Genomic DNA, 19,346 nt, shown 5'->3' on the forward strand with positions numbered 1-19,346 from the left:
TGGTGCAGACTTCCTAGATGTCCGGGTTTCTACCAAGGGAACAAGTCCGCAGATAGCAGAAGCCCTTTTCGCAGCACCAATCACTTCAGCGCGGGACGCATGAGCACCCAGACAGACGCAGAAAAAGTCTTTTGAAGAACTCTTACAGTTCAGAGATCAGCTTGCTCTATCTACCTTTTCCTGCCCTCACCCCACCGCTGGGACAGCGCGACTGCCACCCTTCCTCTGCCTCTGGGTGGAGGGTAAGGACAGGAGCTGACCAGCACCGCCCCTCCCGGCCAGGAGGTGGAGATCCCAAGGGCCCTGCGCTTCAACACCCACTTCCCCCTCCCTCTGCCCCTATATCACCGGCACCCCCTCCTCCTTCTCTTTTCCCTCCTCCCTGGAGACAGGGGAGGAGAAAAGGGGAGCTCGGGTCGTCATGACTGAGCTGCCGGCAAAGGATCCGCGGGCACCCCACGCGTCGACAGCCGCGCCCTCCCCCACCCACGTCGGGTCCCCCTCGCTTGGACGCTTGGATCCCTGCATCTTTCAGAGGAGCCAACCGTCGGACACAGCGTCTGTAGTCTCTCCTATACCCATTTCCCTGGACGAGAGGCTGTTCTTCCCTCGGTCCTGCCAGGGTCCGGAGTTCCCAGGCGGAAAAGCACAGAACGAGCGGTCGCTGTCCGAAGTGAAAGGAGCGTTCTCTGGAGTCGGCGCCTCTCGTGGGGCAGGAGGGAGCAGTCCCAGAGCCCGGGAGAAGGACAGCAGACTCTTAGACAGTGTCTTAGACACGCTACTAGCGCCCTCGGGGACTGAGCAGAGCCACACCAGTCCTCCAGCCTGCGAGGACATCACATCTTGGTGTCTCTTTGGATCGGAGCTTCCAGAAGAACCCCGCAGTGTCCCTGCTACCAAGGAGTTGTCCCCGCTCATGAGCCAGGCAGAGAGCAAGGCTGGCGACAGCTCCGGGACCGGAGCGGGGCAGAAAGTGCTGCCCAAGGGGCTGTCACCACCCCGGCAGCTGTTGCTCCCGACCTCAGGGAGTGCTCATTGGCCCGGGGCAGGAGTGAAGCCTTCTCCGAAGCCATCTGCAGTGGAGGAGGAAGAAGAGGAGGAGGACTGTGGTCTAGAGACTGAGGGCTCCGCGGGTCCGCTTCTAAAGAGCAAACCTCTCGCACTGGAAGGCACGAACAGCGGAGGAGGAGTTGTAGCCAGCGCGCCCACAGCGGCCCCAGGAGGCGTCACCCTGGTTCCCAAGGAAGATTCCCGATTTTCTGCTCCCAGGGTCTCCTTGGAGCAAGACGCTCCCCTGACGCCCGGGCGCTCCCCACTGGCCACCACACTGGTGGATTTCATCCACGTGCCCATTCTGCCTCTCAACCACGCGCTCCTGGCCGCCCGCACCCGGCAGCTGCTGGAGGGGGACAACAACGACGGCGGAGCCTCAGCCCAGGGCTCCATTGCCCCTCTTCGAGGCTCGCCCTCCGCGCCTTCACCGCCGGTGCCCTGCGGCGACTTCCCAGACTGCACCTACCCGCAGGACGGCGACCCCAAAGAGGACGCGTTCCCTCTCTATGGCGATTTCCAGCCGCCAAGCCTGAAGATCAAGGAGGAGGAGGAGGGAGCCGAGGCATCTGCGCGCTCACCGCGCCCCTACCTGGTGGCTGGAGCCAGCGCTGCCCCCTTTCCAGATTTCCCGCTGGCGCCGGCGCCGCCTCGAGCTCCCTCCTCCAGGCCCGGAGAGGCCGCGGTGGTCAGCGGCCCTGGCAGTTCTGCGGTGTCCCCCGCGTCCTCTTCGGGATCCGCGCTGGAGTGCATCCTGTACAAAGCTGAGGGCGCGCAGCCCACGCAGGGCTCGTTCCCGCCGCTGCCCTGCAAGCCCCCGACCACCGGCTCTTGCCTGCTCCCGAGGGACAGCTTGCCCGCCACTCCGGCTGCCTCGGCAGCCCCCGCCATCTACCCGCCGCTAGGTCTCAACGGGCTCCCGCAGCTGGGCTACCAGGCCGCCGTGCTCAAGGACAGCCTGCCCCAGGTCTACACGCCATATCTCAACTACTTGAGGTGAGCACCTGCCCCGGGCCCGCTCTGCCCCACCCTCCAGCAGCTCAAGGTAGCAGGGTCTCCGCGGGAGGCCTAGGCCTTGCAGACCCAACACCCTCTTGCCTGTGCCTCCCTTCTTTTTATGTTTTCTCGGGGCTTAAAAGAGGTGCAGATAGTTTTGTTGCACCCTCCCCCAAACACTGAAAACTTTCAGAAGTGGAACTACCCTGTTCCAAAATCTGCAGAGATTGTCCTGAGAACCGGGGTGTTGTGATGCCTTCTAGTGGGTTGAGTGCTTCCTTAGATTCATTGAATACTTCCTGAGAAGGACATTGACCCTGTGTGTGTGTCGGAGAGACTGAGGCACTAAGGCGCAGGTCCTCTGATAGGGGTGGGGCCTACATGTGGCTTCAGAACTGAAAGCAGAAACACCTCAGGGATCTGGCCCAGTTTTTCCTAGGAATCTCAAGAGTGAAGTAAACTGCAGAAGGGAAGAATTTGGAAGGTGGGTTTATACTCAAGTACAGTTCAGCCAGAAAAAAAAAAAAGAAAAAAGAAAAACGCTCGGATCTGTAGTCTTCTCTGTTGTGACCAGGCGAACTAAAGTCAGTGTGTTAACGATACCTTAAAATAACACCTATGTTTATGTGTTAGAGCAATCAGTCATTACAGGTTGGTGTTTTCAAAACGGAACCACTGCTAAGTTCACTTAAACTCCCAAAACTCAGCCGTGTTTGCTGTGATCCGGCAATCAGGAAGGATGTCACATTTCATCCTCCAAACACAAAATCCCTTCCGTATAAAGATCTCTTTATTGAAAAAATTTCCGCCTCCTCCCCCCCCTCCCTTTTCCTTCCTCCTCCCCCTACTTCTCTCCCCCTCCCCCACTCCTCTCCCCCATCCCCACTCCTCCCCCCTTTCCCCACTCCTATCCCCCACCCCCACTCCTCTCCCCCTCCCCTCACTCCCCTCCCCCTCCCTCTCCAGTCCAAAGAGCAGTCAGGGTTCCCTGCCCTGTGGGCAGTCCAAGGTCCTCCCCCCTCCATCCAGGTCTAGGAAGGTGAGCATCCAAACAGGCTAGGCTCCCACAAAGCCAGTTCATGCAGTAGGATCAAAAACACAGTGCCATTGTCCTTGGCTTCTCAGCACTCCTCATTGTCCACTGCGTTCAGAGAGTCCGGTTTCATCCCATGCCTTTTTAGTCCCAGTCCAGCTGGCCTTGGTGAGCTCCCAATAGATCAGCCCCACTGTCTCAGTGGGTGGGTGCACCCCTCGCGGACCTGACTTCCTGAGCTTGGGGGAATGGGATGGTTGGGATAAAGGAAGGGTGGATATGGGAGCAGGGAAGTATATATCCTAATTAAGGGAGTCATCTTAGGGTTGGCAAGAGACTTGACTCTAGAGGGGCTCCCAGGTGTCCAGGGAGATGTCCCCAGCTAGTTCTTTGGGCAACTGAGGAGAGGGAGCCGGAAATGGCCCTATCCTATAGCCATACTGATGAATATCGTGCATATCACCATAGAACCTTCATCTAGCGATGGATGGAGATAGAGACAGAGACCCACATTGGAGCACCGGACTGAGCTCCCAAGGTCCAAATGAGCAGCAGGAGGGAGAACATGAGTAAAGATCTCTTTTTAAACGGGAGATTCTAGCTTTGTGAACATGAAAGGATGTTCTGGCCCATCTTTTATGATTGTTAAAGAATGGCTAATAAACTGCAGGTTCAATGAATCCATTACAGGCAGTTTATGAAGTAGCAAGTTCACTTCACCTGACTTTGAAATGTGTGTGTGTGTGTGTGTGTGTGTGTGTGTGTGTGTGTGGTCCTGGGAGCTGGGGATGAGGCTCAGTTCCTAGAAAGGTTCCTGCTTACCTATCATACACTAAGCCCAGATTTCTGTCCCCAGCACCTCATAAACTGGGTATGGGGGGAAAATCCTCTATTCCTAGCACTTGGAGCCTGGAGACTGAAAGTTCATGAGTTCAAGGCCTGTGTCTGGTATGTAGGAAGTTTAAAGCCAACCTGGCTTTATGAGACCTTTATCAAAAAACTAAAACACAAACCAAAAATATGACTAAATAATATGTTTCTGTCTAAAAAAGGCTTTGGTGTCATCAATGCCAGTTTAAGAAAGCTTTCTTTATCAGATAGCAATGAACCTAAAACTAAGGGGAGCCTGTTTTGCATTTCAAGGCCAGACTCGGAAACCAGCCAGAACCCACAATATGGCTTTGATTCCTTACCTCAGAAGATCTGTCTAATCTGTGGGGACGAAGCATCTGGCTGTCACTATGGAGTGCTCACCTGTGGGAGCTGCAAGGTCTTCTTTAAAAGGGCAATGGAAGGTAAGCAGACTGGTCCTCAGCTTTCATCTCCATTTCTGTGTCATGGAGATAACCGAATACTTTTACATTTCAATTATCCCTTGTTTCTCAGAAACGGTGACATCTCTTTATACCTTAAACTGTGATGTTATTTTAACAGTATGTGTGGCCTACAGTGCCCAAGAGTCGCTGTGGTTGGCTATTATAACTTGGTGATGTGTGACACACTTTCAACAGTCCATTTTAGTTCTGACACTGGGGACCGTGCTGCCGTTCAGTGATTCTCCTCCTCTCACTATGCAGTTTTATTCTAGTGCAGACATTTGTAGCTACTGCATAAATCAAACACTGGGTTTTATGGCAAAAGAAAAATTATGTAATTAAGTTTTTTTTACATGTTCAGAATGTGGCTATAAATACATGGCATATTTATACACATTGGAGAACATCTGATACAATTGCAAATTCTGTTTGTATTTTCTATAAATACATAGGGATATATATTATATATAATTCTAAACAAAAGTCTAGTTTTTTGTTTAACATAGTCTTATGTGTACAAGAGGACAGGAGCAATTGCTTATAATAACTGGACAACCTGAATATCACAGTAACACAATTTCCCTAGGACTATCTTGCTTTAAGTAAAACATGCACTTTTTTTTTCTCTTTGGTTTTTCGAGACAAGGTTTCTCTGTAGCTTTGGTGCCTGTCCTGGTCTAGCTCTCATAGACCAGGCTGGCCTCTGCCTCCCAAGTGCTGGGATTAAAAGCGTGCTCCACCACCGCCTGGCTAAAGCATGCACATTCTAAAAGAACATTTTAGTTACCTTCCATAGAAACATTTTGAAATTTCTTCCATCTCAGTAAACTTCAAGTCAAACATGTTTACCTTTGAAGATAAGAATACAGCTAAAGATCGTGTCACAATTTGATGCAGGAAATAGATGTATTTTCTAAGAAGCTGACACAAAATGCTGAGGTCACATGTGGGCCAAGGCTGAGATGACATAACCACACACGTCAGCTGTCTGGTCTCCTCTTTCCCAGGGGTCTGAGTTTTAACAGGCCCTGTCCACTTATGAGTGGCTGTGGAGAAACTGGAGCCCTAATACTTTAAGGGCTGCCAGCGGGGCTCTGCATAGAAATACGTGTCTTTTGTTCATGTTTAGAAGGTATTTCTTCAAAATAATGGAAGTGGTATTGAATGCACTTCGCTTCAAGGGTCCCCAAGTTCACTGAGGCACCCTTCAGCAGCAAGTCTGGGGCAAGCAGGAACACCTTAACTCTTCAGACTTGTTAGTGGAGTCTTGAGTACTCCTTCCATGTTAGGGTTCCCTGTATTCTATAGCATCCCTAGACTAGTATAAATTCATAATTGAGCATCTTCTTTTAGATCCTCCAAAGGCCAATTATTCTAGCCTATTTCTGTTTTACAGATAAGCCAGTCTCAAAGACACAAATCTGGCTAATTATTGGCTGATTCTCAGTGGATGTATATTAATGCTCTTAACTGTAATGCTTTGAGTTAAATGTGCTTTTGCTTTGCAGAAGTTACACCACCAAATACATGCATAGAATGAAGATCATCTAACTCATTGCCATTGCAGCAGCATCTCAATTTACTCTCAAAGAGATTGTAAGGCACTGTTTTAAAACAGAGCAGAAATAAAGCACCTTATTCAGCCATACTTACAAGAAACAACTAAAAATAGATATTTAGAAATCCTTTTATAAATCCTTCATGAAGTTAGAGCAAGGTTGTAATACTCCATGGGTATGTGTGTAGCAATTATTATGTGCTTACTGTATGTTGATTCATGCTAAATGTTCTCTTCTATGACTTCATTTCCCTCTGTCTTGAACACAAAATGAGGGTAATATAGCTGAAGGGTTACCATATACAAAAATAAAACATTTCAATAAAGATTCTCATTAAGCACCCAGATAAATACTCATAAAGCTTAGGAGATTATAAGGTTTCCTGTGGGAGCAGAGGGGAGGGCTTGAGGACTTTCTTTTTCAAATGTGTGTGTGTGTATGCGTGTGTCTGTGTGCGCGCGTGTGTGTGCATGTGTGCATGCGTGCGTACGTGCATGCGTGTGTGCGTGTGTCAGAGGACCATTTGTGGAATCAGTTCTCTGCTTCCACTTTTGCATAGATTCTGAAGATCAACTCCCACTGTCAGGCTTGCACATCAAGCTCTTTAACTACTTACTGAGCTGTCTTTCTGGCCTGTGAGCTGGGATTTGTAGGTTCTAGAATAATAAGGGGAACTTCGGGGAACATATACGCCCATCAGTCGGCTAAAGGGTAAAGAGGTTTCTAAGCACGGAGGAGAGCTGTGAAGTATACACACTCAGGGAAGACAGAGAGTTGGGGTTTGAGTGAATTGGGAATCAATGAGCAAATGCAAGTGAGGGGATAGAAGCTAGAAGTTTCTAGAAATTAGAGATAACAAGAAGAACTTCAGTGGTTTGGTGAAATTACAATAGAGCTGGACTGTGAGTTAATTAAAGGCAGAGGTCTGTGTACAAGCCAGCAGGGCCAGAAGTACAGCAAGGCAGTTAACTGAGCTTACATGAATGGCGGCTCTGGCATCACAAAGTACCTCCTCCTTCCCACTCGCTAAGTATTGTAGACTCTGCTGGACTCACCTCATCCCCACACAGAGGCAAGCTGTTCCTCCCTCCTTATTCAGGAGGGAATCAAGCTGCCTGTGTTCCTCCCTCCTTATTCAGGAGGGAATCAAGCTGCCTGTGCGACAGTTAGGAAGTGGTCAAGTCAGGTTACAAATCCAGGTCTCAACCCTCAACCACAGGGCTTCCTTTCAGACATTGTTTGTCAAGTGAGGAAACATCTAGAATGCTACACAAGAATATTAAGAGGATGTCAAGCTGGGGCAAGTAGAAATGTGTGGTAGAAAGATGTGCACCACGCTCACATTTGATGAGGAGTCCAGAGGAAAAGGCATCCCCAGTGTGGGGAGGGTGAAACGAGGAAATGGGCAGGAATCACACAAGGTCTAGCAAAGAGACGAAAAAGAAAAACACCTTCCAGTAACTGGTCTTGTGGGAGAAGCAAGCGTTTCTTACTGGCTTTCTCTGTGTACACAATGACAAGAAAAATACTAGGCATTCCGTAAACAAATATTTTGCTGTATGAACTGGTCATCATAAGTAATTATTGCTGCACTCTCATTATTTGAATGTTTGACTATGTGACAAGATTGCCAGTATAGATATTCAGTGTGATATGATTGAGCAAATACTATAACATAATTAAAATGTATTCTTTATAAGACTCAAGTCTACATAGCATGGATGTATTTGTAATTGTCTTGTTATATTATAACATTTTAGTTTAGGTATTAATTATTCATGAATTAATTACCTGTTGTAAATTAGTTCCTTACTGAGTACCTGTAAGGTGCCAAGGCCCTTTGATAGGTACTGGTGTGAGATTAATAAAGCAATGTACATATAACTGAGCACTGCTTGAGCAGTGATATTCAGAAAACGACATTGCATCAATACCCGCCCATAACTAATTCCATATGTAGTGGTTGACTCCTTGAAACACTGGCCCCTTATCAGAAATAAGGGCATTTAGAAATTGCTGAATTAGCAAAGAACTGTCATGGGTAGGCCACAGTGAAAACAGGACATAGGTGTATTGTGTTTATTAAGAAAATGCTTCAACTGGTGAAAAGAATTGATCTTTTAAAATACGACTGACTTAGCATCAATTTCCTCCTCGGTACAATTTAACCAAGAGGACTGGTAGAAGTGTGTCCACCACCACCTGCATGAGCTGCATTTCCTCGGCCTTTAAGTTCGGAACACTTTATCTTCTGCAGTCCACAAAAGTATCCAACAGCCTCCTACACTGTAATTTATGTAACCAGCACTTGGGCTCTTGAGAAGATAATTCACCAGTTGTATTTGCTTTAATGTGCTCTCAGAAAGAGGTCACCCTTTGGCAGTTTTCCCATTACCCTAAAAATAAATGTGTAGTAATTCACTGGACTTCATTTCCAAACCCAACTGCCAACTTCTTCCCAAGTGGAGGTCATTCTGTCGAGCTCTGATGATGAATAAACATGGTGAGAGCTATGACGCAGTGAAGTAAGGAGAAGATGGAAATATAGCATTGAGTGTTATATCTTTGACCATTCTTAATGACCCTTTGGCACCTGTATCTCACTGACAGCAATGTACAGAGGTCATCCATACTAACCATGGCAGCTATGCTCCTGCTGGAACTTCTGAGTCCTAAATTTCTTCTCACTGCCCAAGGAACATGACAGTGCATTGTACTTTAAAAAATTAAAACAATATTGAGAAAGTTTAAGTCTTCGTGATCAACACTGTTAATTTTCTCCCATCGCTATGATTCTTCTGTGTCTCTAACTCAGTGTATAGTATTTTAAAGCATAAATAGTACCGCACTTTTTCATATAATGATGTGTGTGTATATGCATTTGCATGTGTATATGTATGTATGTTAGTGGATGTATGTATATTATATATATGCAAGTTTCTGTATAAATGTGTGTGTGCATGTTTATGCCTGTATGGGAGTGGATATTCATGTGTATATACATATATGTGTATGCCCTTGTGTTTCTGCATGTGTATGTATGCATGTGTATCTTAGTCTTGTTCTATTGCTGTAAAGAGACATAATGACCATGGCAACTCTTATAGAGGAAAGCATTTAATTTGGTCTTGCTTGCAGTATATCATCCTCATCATGGGGAGCATGGTGGTAAACAGGCAGACATGATAGCTGAGATTTCCATATTTGAATGCAAAGGCAGCAGGAAGAGGAGGCAATGGGTATGGCTTGAGCATTTGAAACCCCAAAGCCCACTCCCAGTGACACACTTATTCCAAGAAAGCCACACCTACTCCAACAAGGTCACACTCCTAATTCCTCTCAAGTAGTGGCACTCACTGATAGCTAGGCATTCAAACATATGAGCCTATTGGGGCCATTCATACTCAAGCCACCCTTGCCTCCATATGTGCATGCATGTGTGCTTTTATTCATATATGCATGGGATTTGTGTACACATGGCTACATAAGTGGGTACTTGTGTGTGCATATATGTGAATGGGTGATGCATGCTGGTGTGTGTTCCTGTGTGCATTCATACATGTGTATGGGTTGAAGTGTATGTATATGTGCATATACATGCATATGTGTTTATGCTTAGGTTGCTGTATGTGTGTGTACATGAATGTAGGGGTGTATGTGTGAGCATATGCATATAGTTCTAAATTGGTCTTTTAAGTTCTCTATAATGTTTTGTAGAATGAAATTCCTTCTCTCCAAGCGTTGCTGAAGTAAGCATTTCTTGTACTTTGTAAATTTCTATTCCATTCTCCAGGATTTAAATTATTTTAGGGAAACATCTAACACACTAAATCCTACTGCCAGCACTATTTCGTTCACTCATTTAGTCATTTCAAAGTTATCTGCTTTTGCTACATTTAAAGATGGATTAGGCTGGGACTACAGAGATGAATACATATGTAATCCCTGCCTTCAACCACCACAAATGTAGGAAGGGGAAACTCAAATGCAGCAACCAAATCTAGTTTCCCAAATGTGCACACGCATGCCATGCATGCATGAGTGAATGCACACAAGCATACATACACATGCATAAACACAAACACATACACATATATGCAAATGCACATGAACCTCCACTTCCGCACAGACACACACATGTACACACATATTTACACAGTAGCATGCACATACGTCCACATATGCAGCATATACACACACATTCGTACACCCACATACATGTGCACACATTGTACACATGTGCATGTGTACACGCATGCACGCACACACACATTATTATATGGAAGGAATGTGAAAATGTTCTGGAATGTAATATCCTGGAGTTGTCGGAGGAGTCCAGGGAATGCAGGATATCCCACTGCATCATTTGATGTTACACGAGGGCTCACTCTTCTAACAGACCCTGCCTGGGCACCAGTCTAACACATATAACTTCTTTATGAACTCAGTGAAGTTTGAAGTACTATATTATATCTGTTTTTTTTTTCAAGAAATACACAAAGAATTGCCATTTTCCATTAAGTCTGATTCTAATGTCTGTCTCTGTCTTTTAACTCCAGTTCTTTGCCTATTTTGCATTTGAACAAATACTAATTACATTTCAGAAGTAAACATGCTCTTCCCCAGGAGACTGGGTTTAGAGTTGTGTTCCTTAACTCAGTGCTAATCCTTTTTCTGCTCACAGCAGTTCTGCATTGTGCTGTTTATTTGATTTATGCTTCTATTCCAAACTTTATTTAAACAAATGATTCTAAGCCAACACACACACTTCTGTAACAGGAAATCCTAAAGTCCTTAGTCAAGTGTTTAATGCTGCCAGAGCAAATCCTGGGCAGGTCCTTACTTTGTGAGGACATCTTTGACATTTGTGAATAGATAAGAGAACACTGTTTGGTCAAGATTTAGCATGAGAACTCTCCCATAGTCTAGTTGAACACACACACCAACACCTGAAAACCATTCCTGAGACAGATACCTGTCTCTTGTTAGCAAAATAGTGTCTCCATTGATCTTAATTAAGACAAACTTTAAAAATGGAAATATGGGTCACTTCTCTTGATTTTTAAAACTTGTCATCATTTAAAGCATTTGAAAGTCACATAGGAAGGTGGTGGTGTATCTCTGCAATCCCAGCCTTAAGGAGACTAAAGCAGAAAATCTATGTGTTTAAAGTCATCCAAATCTACAAAACAATACCACATTTTCTAAAAGAAGTAATTCATATATTCCATACTTGTTCAATATCTACCTAACAACTTACAGAAGGGGAATAAATACAATATCCACTGTTGCTGCATAAGTTCACACAATTAAACATTGGATGCATGTTCCACTTAATTTCTCTTTGGGAAGTTTTTCTTTTCAATGAACTATGCTATGTTATTTTATAATATGATGATTCCTATAAACCCCATCTTTTCTTTCTTTCTTTCTTTCTTTCTTTCTTTCTTTCTTTCTTTCTTTCTTTCTTTCTTCCTTCCTTCCTTCCTTTCTTTCTTTCTTTCATTTTAATTTCTATAGACTAAAGAAGAAAAATTTCATGCTCGCAAACTTTACTATTAGGTCAGTTTTAAATTCATTTCATCTTAATTGCTGCTACATTTGCTCTTTTCTTGACTTTTTTTCCTTACTAACCATTTTTTTGGAGGCACATTATACAATATAATCATATTGTCTTTAGGAACACATGCATAGACTTTCCATTTTTGTTATTTTCCATGATCAAGGAACAACATACAGGATTATGTAGATAGCATAAACAAAACTATAGAATGGTTATAACTAATTTTTAAATGAAGGGACTCTCCTGAGCTCATTTGATTTACTAACGCATGGTTAGCCACTATAGTAGACTGTGAGGCAGCTCTTTTTCTCCATGTAGCGATGACTTTAAGGAACAACAGAGCTGTTCCCTCCAGAAGGCCTCACCCTCTGTGTCTGTCAGATACTGTCTATCCAGTAGAAGAAGACAGAGTTCTTGGTGCTGAAGAGATTCAAGTGCATAGGGGAGTGGCCGATTAACAAGTGGCCCTGCAGTTTGGTGGAATGACAGTCAGTGAATTGGCCAAAAAGCCCAGATGGCTAACGTTACTGTTTTTATATGGTAGAAACCATGCTAAATATTTTAAATTATGTCTTCTATCCCCCACAACAATGTTTCAACAGAATTTACCATTCCCACTTCAGAGGGAAGTAGGCCAGGCCTCAGAACTCATGTTAACCAAGTTCCCCAAATAAGACAGAGCACTGGATGAGAGCACTCACCTCATCTCACAGAACAAAAGATGGGCTGTTAGGGCTTCCCTCCCTGCACATCCATGTATCTCTTTATTGAAGTAGAACTTAAAAACCATTAAAGTCATTTTCCAGTGCATCTTCTGCTATTGTTAACTCAGAGAAAATATCATCATCAATGGGTTGAGCTAGCTCCTATCTTGAAAATGAAGAACAAAGTAAAACTGAGCAGAGAAAAACCAGGGAACCCCAGGTAAATCAATCTACCAATCTTCTCTGCTGAGCAGCAAAACAGAGACCAACTGTTCAGGAGTCAAGGAAAGTCTCCACTGATGTTTAGGCATGGTGTGTGCAGCTGGGACCAGGTGCATTTGGGCTCCTGCTCATTGGACCCACGTTTTCCAACTGTAAGTTGCCTGTTTCAATAAGGAAATCTATGGAAATAGTTGATGAATTAATAAAACTGATCTGCCCGGACAAGGTATACTTTCAATAGTATTTGCTTCCTGCGTTGTAAGGAATATCTTAGGGAATGACTGCAAAATCAGAAGTGAGATGCTCGTGTGATCCAAAAGAGATTTCAAGTTGAGGTTATAGGTCACGTGACATGGAAGTGCACTGACTTCCTCCTTCAGAGAAGTTACCTGTTGTGGCAGGCAGCTCGAGGCCTTACAGGAGCCACTGAGGTTGATTTTAAGCAAAAGGTGAAGAGAAGCAGTAGGATGTTGAGAAGTGTGAGCTACTGAAGACACTCTCAGCACACACAGTCATATCTCCTTTGCACAGTACCTGAAACTGGCATTTCAACTTAAAGACAGGATATCTACGATGCCAGCCTTTTCTATGCTGACAACTTTCTCCATAGAATGGCAGATACTGGACAGACCGCAGACACAATATGACTTGCAGACAAACATAATATTCTTGTTAGGAAAAAGAAAGTATCTCCGCATTGGGAGGCATCTTTGTTGTATAGAGAAGGTTTGGAAAAGCAAAAGTACCTGGGCGTGAGTCCCCTAGGCAGAGAAACTGTAAAGACCAAGTGCCCATGGTTACATGCTTGAACACTTGTAAACAGACATTCTAGATTGCTAATCTGCCTAAGAATCTCAACAGTTAGTTCATGAGCAAGTTTAACAATAGTGACATTTATTCAATATTTCCTTCATGCCAGGAAGTTTCCCAGGCAAACACTGAGGAAGCAGCAGCAGAGCTGAGACAGGAGCCAGAATCTTCTCTCCTGTTATGTCACATGCCATCCATCTGAGAGTGTCTAGTGTTCATCAGCATTTGTAATGAAAACTCATTGACATCAAGGAAGGTGCAGGTTGGATAACTGAATATTCAGAAGGAAAATCCCCTAAATAGGAGGAGATATTAATATCTTAACTAAGGATCTTTCCCTGTAAGGAGTCCTTTCGTTCTCCATGTTGTCTGGGAGACTCCCTTCCTTTCCTTCCCCTCTGCTCCCCTCTCTTTTCCCACAGAGAAGGCTAACTGATAAACAAAATGAAAAATGCTGGCATGTGTTACCAAGTAGATTTCTGTAAAAGACTTGACTCCACCCTCCTCATCAAGTGTCTCAAGCTTCATTTGTTCTAACCACCCAACTGACCACTTTGTTACAATCCCCCATGACCACACTTAGTCATTGTGATGCAACACTTCAAATGGTCTCGTCTCTGTCCTTGCTTCCAGGTTCTGCTCCCATCTTAGATGCCAAAGTGATGCTATTGAAACATCATTCCTCTCCACAGCCCCATCCCATGCCCCTGCGCTCTGCTTCTGCCGATAGACAGTGGCCTCCAGGTCCTCAGATAGTCTCATTTTCATGTTCTGCTGTTGTCTTCACAGGCTTCCTTGAACAACCTTGGGTGTGTCTCCGCTTCTCCACAGTGATCTCACTCTTCCTTCTCTAGTTTCTCTTTCTAGCATTTTCTTCTCACCCAGCACATTCTGGGTACCAGTTCAGATGCAAGAACTGAAACATGTCAAGTGTTGGTGATCTCCAATTTTATTCCATGTTCATTTCTGTGCCATACTAGCAGATTGTGTATTTTAAAACTTGTTTCAGTCATCAGCACATTAGATCTTAGAACAGCATACTTTAAATGCATTAAGTGGAAGAAATGGAAGGAAAACCTTCAGATTGCTATAAATGAGAACAGCGTCTGAGAAACAAGAATTAATGTCAGAAGAAAAGAACTGAATGAGGTTCAAAGATGAACTTAGATAAGAGAAATACAACAGTAAGGTCCAAACCTCAGTGATGAAATTAAAATCTCTACTGGGAGCCAGAAAGAGCAGATCTCATAGTGAGGTGTTATTTCAAACTGGTGCGAAAAGAGCAAGCCTCTGGAAATTATGCCATAATTTATTGCTAATGCTACATGTCAGTCATTGTGAAAGTCTCCCTCTCATTTAGTTCCTTTCCTCAATACAGAGGCTACATATAACATTCATCTTCATCGCTCCATTGCATATGGAAAACAGACTAAATGGATCATTTTTTTATGGGGTGGATACTGATTGAACTGACTTTGGAAATTTATTTGACTGCAAATGAATGTGATATTTTCACTTTGTAGTTTGATAACAAGCCTGGTGAACAGAAAGTCAATATTTAACTCATTAAATAATAGGTCTCTGAAGAAGATAAAAACCAAATCCAGTAAAAGCATTCATTAGTTATAGAAAACAAACTTCTGGCATATTTTCAAATAGGATTATACAGGCAAATAGTAGATAGTAAATAAATATTTGCTTATTGAACCGTCAGAATTACTAACTAATGAACATCTGGACCATGTTTGTTGAGGTGTTGCAGATTTTATTTGCATCATTGTGCATTGAACTACTGTTTTCTAGATAAAAAAAAACTGAAAGCATAGGAGATTAAATGAGTTATTCAAGGCCACGGGTATAATAGGTGGGAGAAATTGGAATTTAGATAGCAGAAATAAGTTTAAGAACAACGTAAAAATAATATTTAAAAGAACAATGGGACTTGGTGTGTCCTAGGAACTTTAAAATTACTGAGACCCCAAAGATTGTGTGTATATAAGCATTATGCCAAATATTGACAACATTAGAAACTAAAACTGATATTACAGGGGTTGGAGAGATAGCTCAGTGCATAAAAGCACCTGCTATTCAATCATAGGACAGGAGTTTAGATTCTGGCACCCTCGTGCTCTGGCAACTCACAAATACGTGTGTGTGTGTGTGTGTGTGTGTGTGTGTGTGTAACTACTACAATGTAGGCCAGAAGTGTGCAGTGCCTGTGAGGGTCAGAGGAGGGCATTGACTTCCCGAAAGTGAACTTACAATGTGAGCCACTCCCAAAGAGCAGAAGTCACTCCTAACCACTGAGCCATCCCTCCAGTCTTGTGATGATATATATTTTATAACATTGAAGAATAATCTATCAGTTATTAATTTTCTGAGCCAAAAATTCAGTGATGAGAATAGCAAATAAAATTGTCATCATAGGTGTCTCTGATTATTACTATATTTTTTTCAAGTTTTATGAGTCTCTGACAGGATACATTCACAGCAAATCCTACTTGTTATTTTTAAATGAAATTGATATATACTCATAAACCAAAAGAAGAATGGCATTGTTTAATAAGTTTTTAAGTAGTTTTAATATTGGCCTTTTGAAGACAGCTGGAGTCTTGTCTGCATCCACGTTCAGTCTGCTGTTTGGCTGAAGCCTGTGAAGGAGCGATCGCACAAGGACACACAGCTGAAAGATGGATGGTGTTTGGGTAGTCTTTTTAGTGGAAGTTATTTCCTTTGAGACTGAACCCAGATAGTTTTCTACTTTTATTATCTTTTCTGATTTTTATCTCCTACAAAACATCTCATATTTCTTTCTTCCAAAAGGAAACTTTCTATTTTTAAAATACAAGTTATAATTGAAATATTGAGCTGGGCAATTTTTTAAATTTAGTTATCAATTTTCATGGCCTCCAGATTGTGTGTCCCAGAAACTCCTAGAGCTTTCCAGTGAGTTTTGTGTCTTTCCTTCTTACATTATTATGATGTTTATACATTCAGTGTGTTTTAATCCCTTGAATTTGTGTCAGTGCCATAGTTCACTTTCAGTTGCTAACAACATAATACACAGGCTGGATGAGTTACAGAGGAAAGGGATCTATTTCTAGCCCATGGTTCTGGTCCAAGTTGAGGGGATGCTCCCAGTTCCTTCTTGGTTTCTGAGTCCTGAGATGATAAAGGGCACATGTTGAGAAAAGGTGCTAACCTGAGGCCTGGAAACTAGGTGTTACAGCAGACCCTCTCCTGAGATAACCCATGAAATCACTATTCTCCTAAACCATCAATGACACTCACAGGTTAACTCACTCTTATGAATCACACACCCTCCCTGTTCCCACCTCATTACTGTCTCTTAATGGTATTAAACATTAGCACGAGTGTTTGAAGGAACAAACCACCTCTAGTGCATTGTGACTTTGGTACACTCTTCTCAGCCTTCCATAAAGTCAAATTCTCTGCCACTAGAGGTCATCTTGTCCACTACTTCATCAGCAATTTCTCAAAGGGTTACAGGTTATTTTGGATGAAAATATTAGTCTTGAATCCTCTGGTTCCTGGTGTCTATTGCAACCAACACTGGGCAGACTAGAAAATATGTTTTGAGAAAATGAGAGGGCCAAGAATGTGTACCATGATTTCACAATGCTATCCTAAAGCTTCTCAGGTTTCTCTTAATATTGCATTACTTTTAAATTCTACAAAATATCCTTTAACTAAAAAATATTGGTAAATATTTATATTTCTAGTAACATTAAAATAAACACTGTATTGTTTCTGGTTTGCACATTTGTGACCAAATAATTGCTGAATGACTTAGGGGAGAAATGGCTTGCTTTGGCTCACAGCCTTGGAGGGCTCAACAGGTGGAAATTTGACCCAATTTGGGAACAGAATCATGGAAGCAGGAACACATAGAGGAGTAAGCCCTTCACCTCACAGAAACAAAAAGGAAAGGGCCGGGGAAATTAAGCACAATCTTCAGAGGTGCACTTTTTACCTGTTCCCTATAGCTTCACTTCCCATTGTAACCAAAGTTCTATTTTGTTTGTCTTGGTTTTTGTCCTAGACAATTTACCTCCTCATTCAAAGTTTGGACATGTCTGTGAATTCATTGTCTTTGTTCTGGTGCATTTTCTAGACCTTTTTTATGGCTAAAGTAGCAAACCTCTTTAAACAGAGTTCAGTTTTTGTTACTTCCTTCAAGCCTGCCCAGATCATCCAAGTTGTTTTTTTGTTTTTCCTTTAAAGAATTTACTCATACAATACATATTTAATCATACTTTTTCCTCCCCCAACTTTTCTTAGATTCTCTTCTCCCTACCCATTCAACTTTATGTTTACCTTTTTAACTTTATGTTCTCCTCTCTCTCCCTCCCTTCCTCCGTCCTCTCTCTCTCTCTTGTTTTCTCTTGAATTTTCAAACACACACACACACACACACACACACAAGACCAAAACAACCAAGCAAAAAAAAATATACTAAGACCAAAAACAAACAAATAAAAAACCCAAACTGAAGTAAAATCCCATGGAAAACCATGGAGTTTGTTTTGTGGTGACCAGATGCTCTGCTCCTAGACTTGGAGTAAGGTTGACGTACCAGGGACACTTACCCATGGGTCTTAAACCCAAGTTCTTAGCTCCATTTGTGCTACTTGAGATTGTCTCTCTGTCTCTTTTCTTTCTTCACTTCTGGGTTACAGAATTTGACTCATTTTAAAAGTAGTTGAGACTATAGTGAAGCTACGTGTCTCGGTAGTGTTTCATCTGGGACTACTGTGTCTCTGTGGATGAAGGCGTATCTCCATGTGCACAGTTCACACTGCTTCAGCCTCCAATTCCAGGTCATAGGTCCTGAGATGCGCCACATTTATATTTTCCTCTTACTTCCAACAAAGAATGACATAGCGCATTTCTCTCTCACACAAATGCTACTGTTCAATTATGTTCTTAAAGGCAACACAAAGGCTGGAGATACAGCTCAGTGGTTAAGACCATGCACTGTGCTTACAAAGGACAGATGCCAGCACCCTTGCCAGGTAACCCACAACTGCCTATAACTCCAGCTTTAGGGGATCTGACCCATGATCAGGCGCTTATACTCTGTGGCCATCCCTCCCTTCATACTCTATGTTCCCAATTAAAAAATAAAACTCCTGAAAAAAATAGATGACACGATACATATTTCTTAATTTATTGAAAACTTTTTCTAGTTTATAATGGAGAAGTTTCATTTCTGTTCAAATGGAACCATGTAGCATGATTAAAATATTACAAGTCACTAGGCAATGAAGTTACCCTGTCACATTTTAACCTTGCAATTTTTTCATAATAAGAACTTTAAAATTAAATATTTTTAAATATTAGATAACAGGAAGTTAAATATGGAGAGCAGTTAGAAACCATATGTAAATATAATTACTCAGCAGTACCTGTGGAACATCAAACACAGTTCCTTGGGAATGATGAAAATCTGTCTTTCTGCAGGTGGTAGCAGTATAGGGATTGTTGGACTCTGTCAGCCAAGCCCTTGCCTAGCAATCAGGAAGTCCTGAGTACAATCCCCAGGGCACACATAAAGCTTTGGTCAGAGTGGCCAATGTGTCCCAATGCTAGGTAGGAGGGAATGGGAGATAGTCATTGGCCAGACACTTCTACTTGCAAAAGTTCTAGGCCAGTCAGAAAATCCATCTTGAATAAAGAATGGAAGGTTACAGCATGCATGCAGAGGACCTGGTGCAGGCCATGCACACTGCTTCACTCTCTGTTATTCCCCTGGGGCCCTTCTTTCCTTCTGACTCTTACACTCTTACTGCCTCCTCTTCCATGAGCTCTGAGGGTGGTAATTGATGGAGACATCCCATTTAGGGCTGAGTGTCCAAAGGTCTCTCCTTCTTCATGTAATGCCTGACTGTGGGTGTCTACATTTACTTCATCTGCTGCAGGAGGAGGCTTTCCTGTGGTGATGGGTAAACAGGCACTGTTCTATGAGGATGGCAGAATGTCATTAGGAACCATTTTATCACCACATTTAATTTTTCTTTTTCTAGATCAGTATTATTTGGTTTTCCCCTAAGTTCCTGAGCTATCCACTTC

At 43.1% G+C, this 19,346-nt stretch overlaps 1 protein-coding gene across 1 annotated transcript in view; it reads left to right on the top strand.

Annotated features, from left to right (window-relative positions):
- Positions 1–421: 421 nt before the first annotated feature.
- Pgr (progesterone receptor) overlaps positions 422–19,346 on the top strand; it is a 62,282-nt gene continuing 43,357 nt past the window's right edge. The window contains exons 1-2 of the mRNA XM_057767897.1: positions 422–2,046; positions 4,223–4,374. Coding sequence (XP_057623880.1) covers positions 422–2,046; positions 4,223–4,374 — 1,777 coding nt within the window. The remainder of the gene's footprint in view (positions 2,047–4,222; positions 4,375–19,346) is intronic.

This window comes from Chionomys nivalis, chromosome 4, assembly GCF_950005125.1.
Source record: "Chionomys nivalis chromosome 4, mChiNiv1.1, whole genome shotgun sequence".
NCBI lineage: Eukaryota > Metazoa > Chordata > Mammalia > Rodentia > Cricetidae > Chionomys > Chionomys nivalis.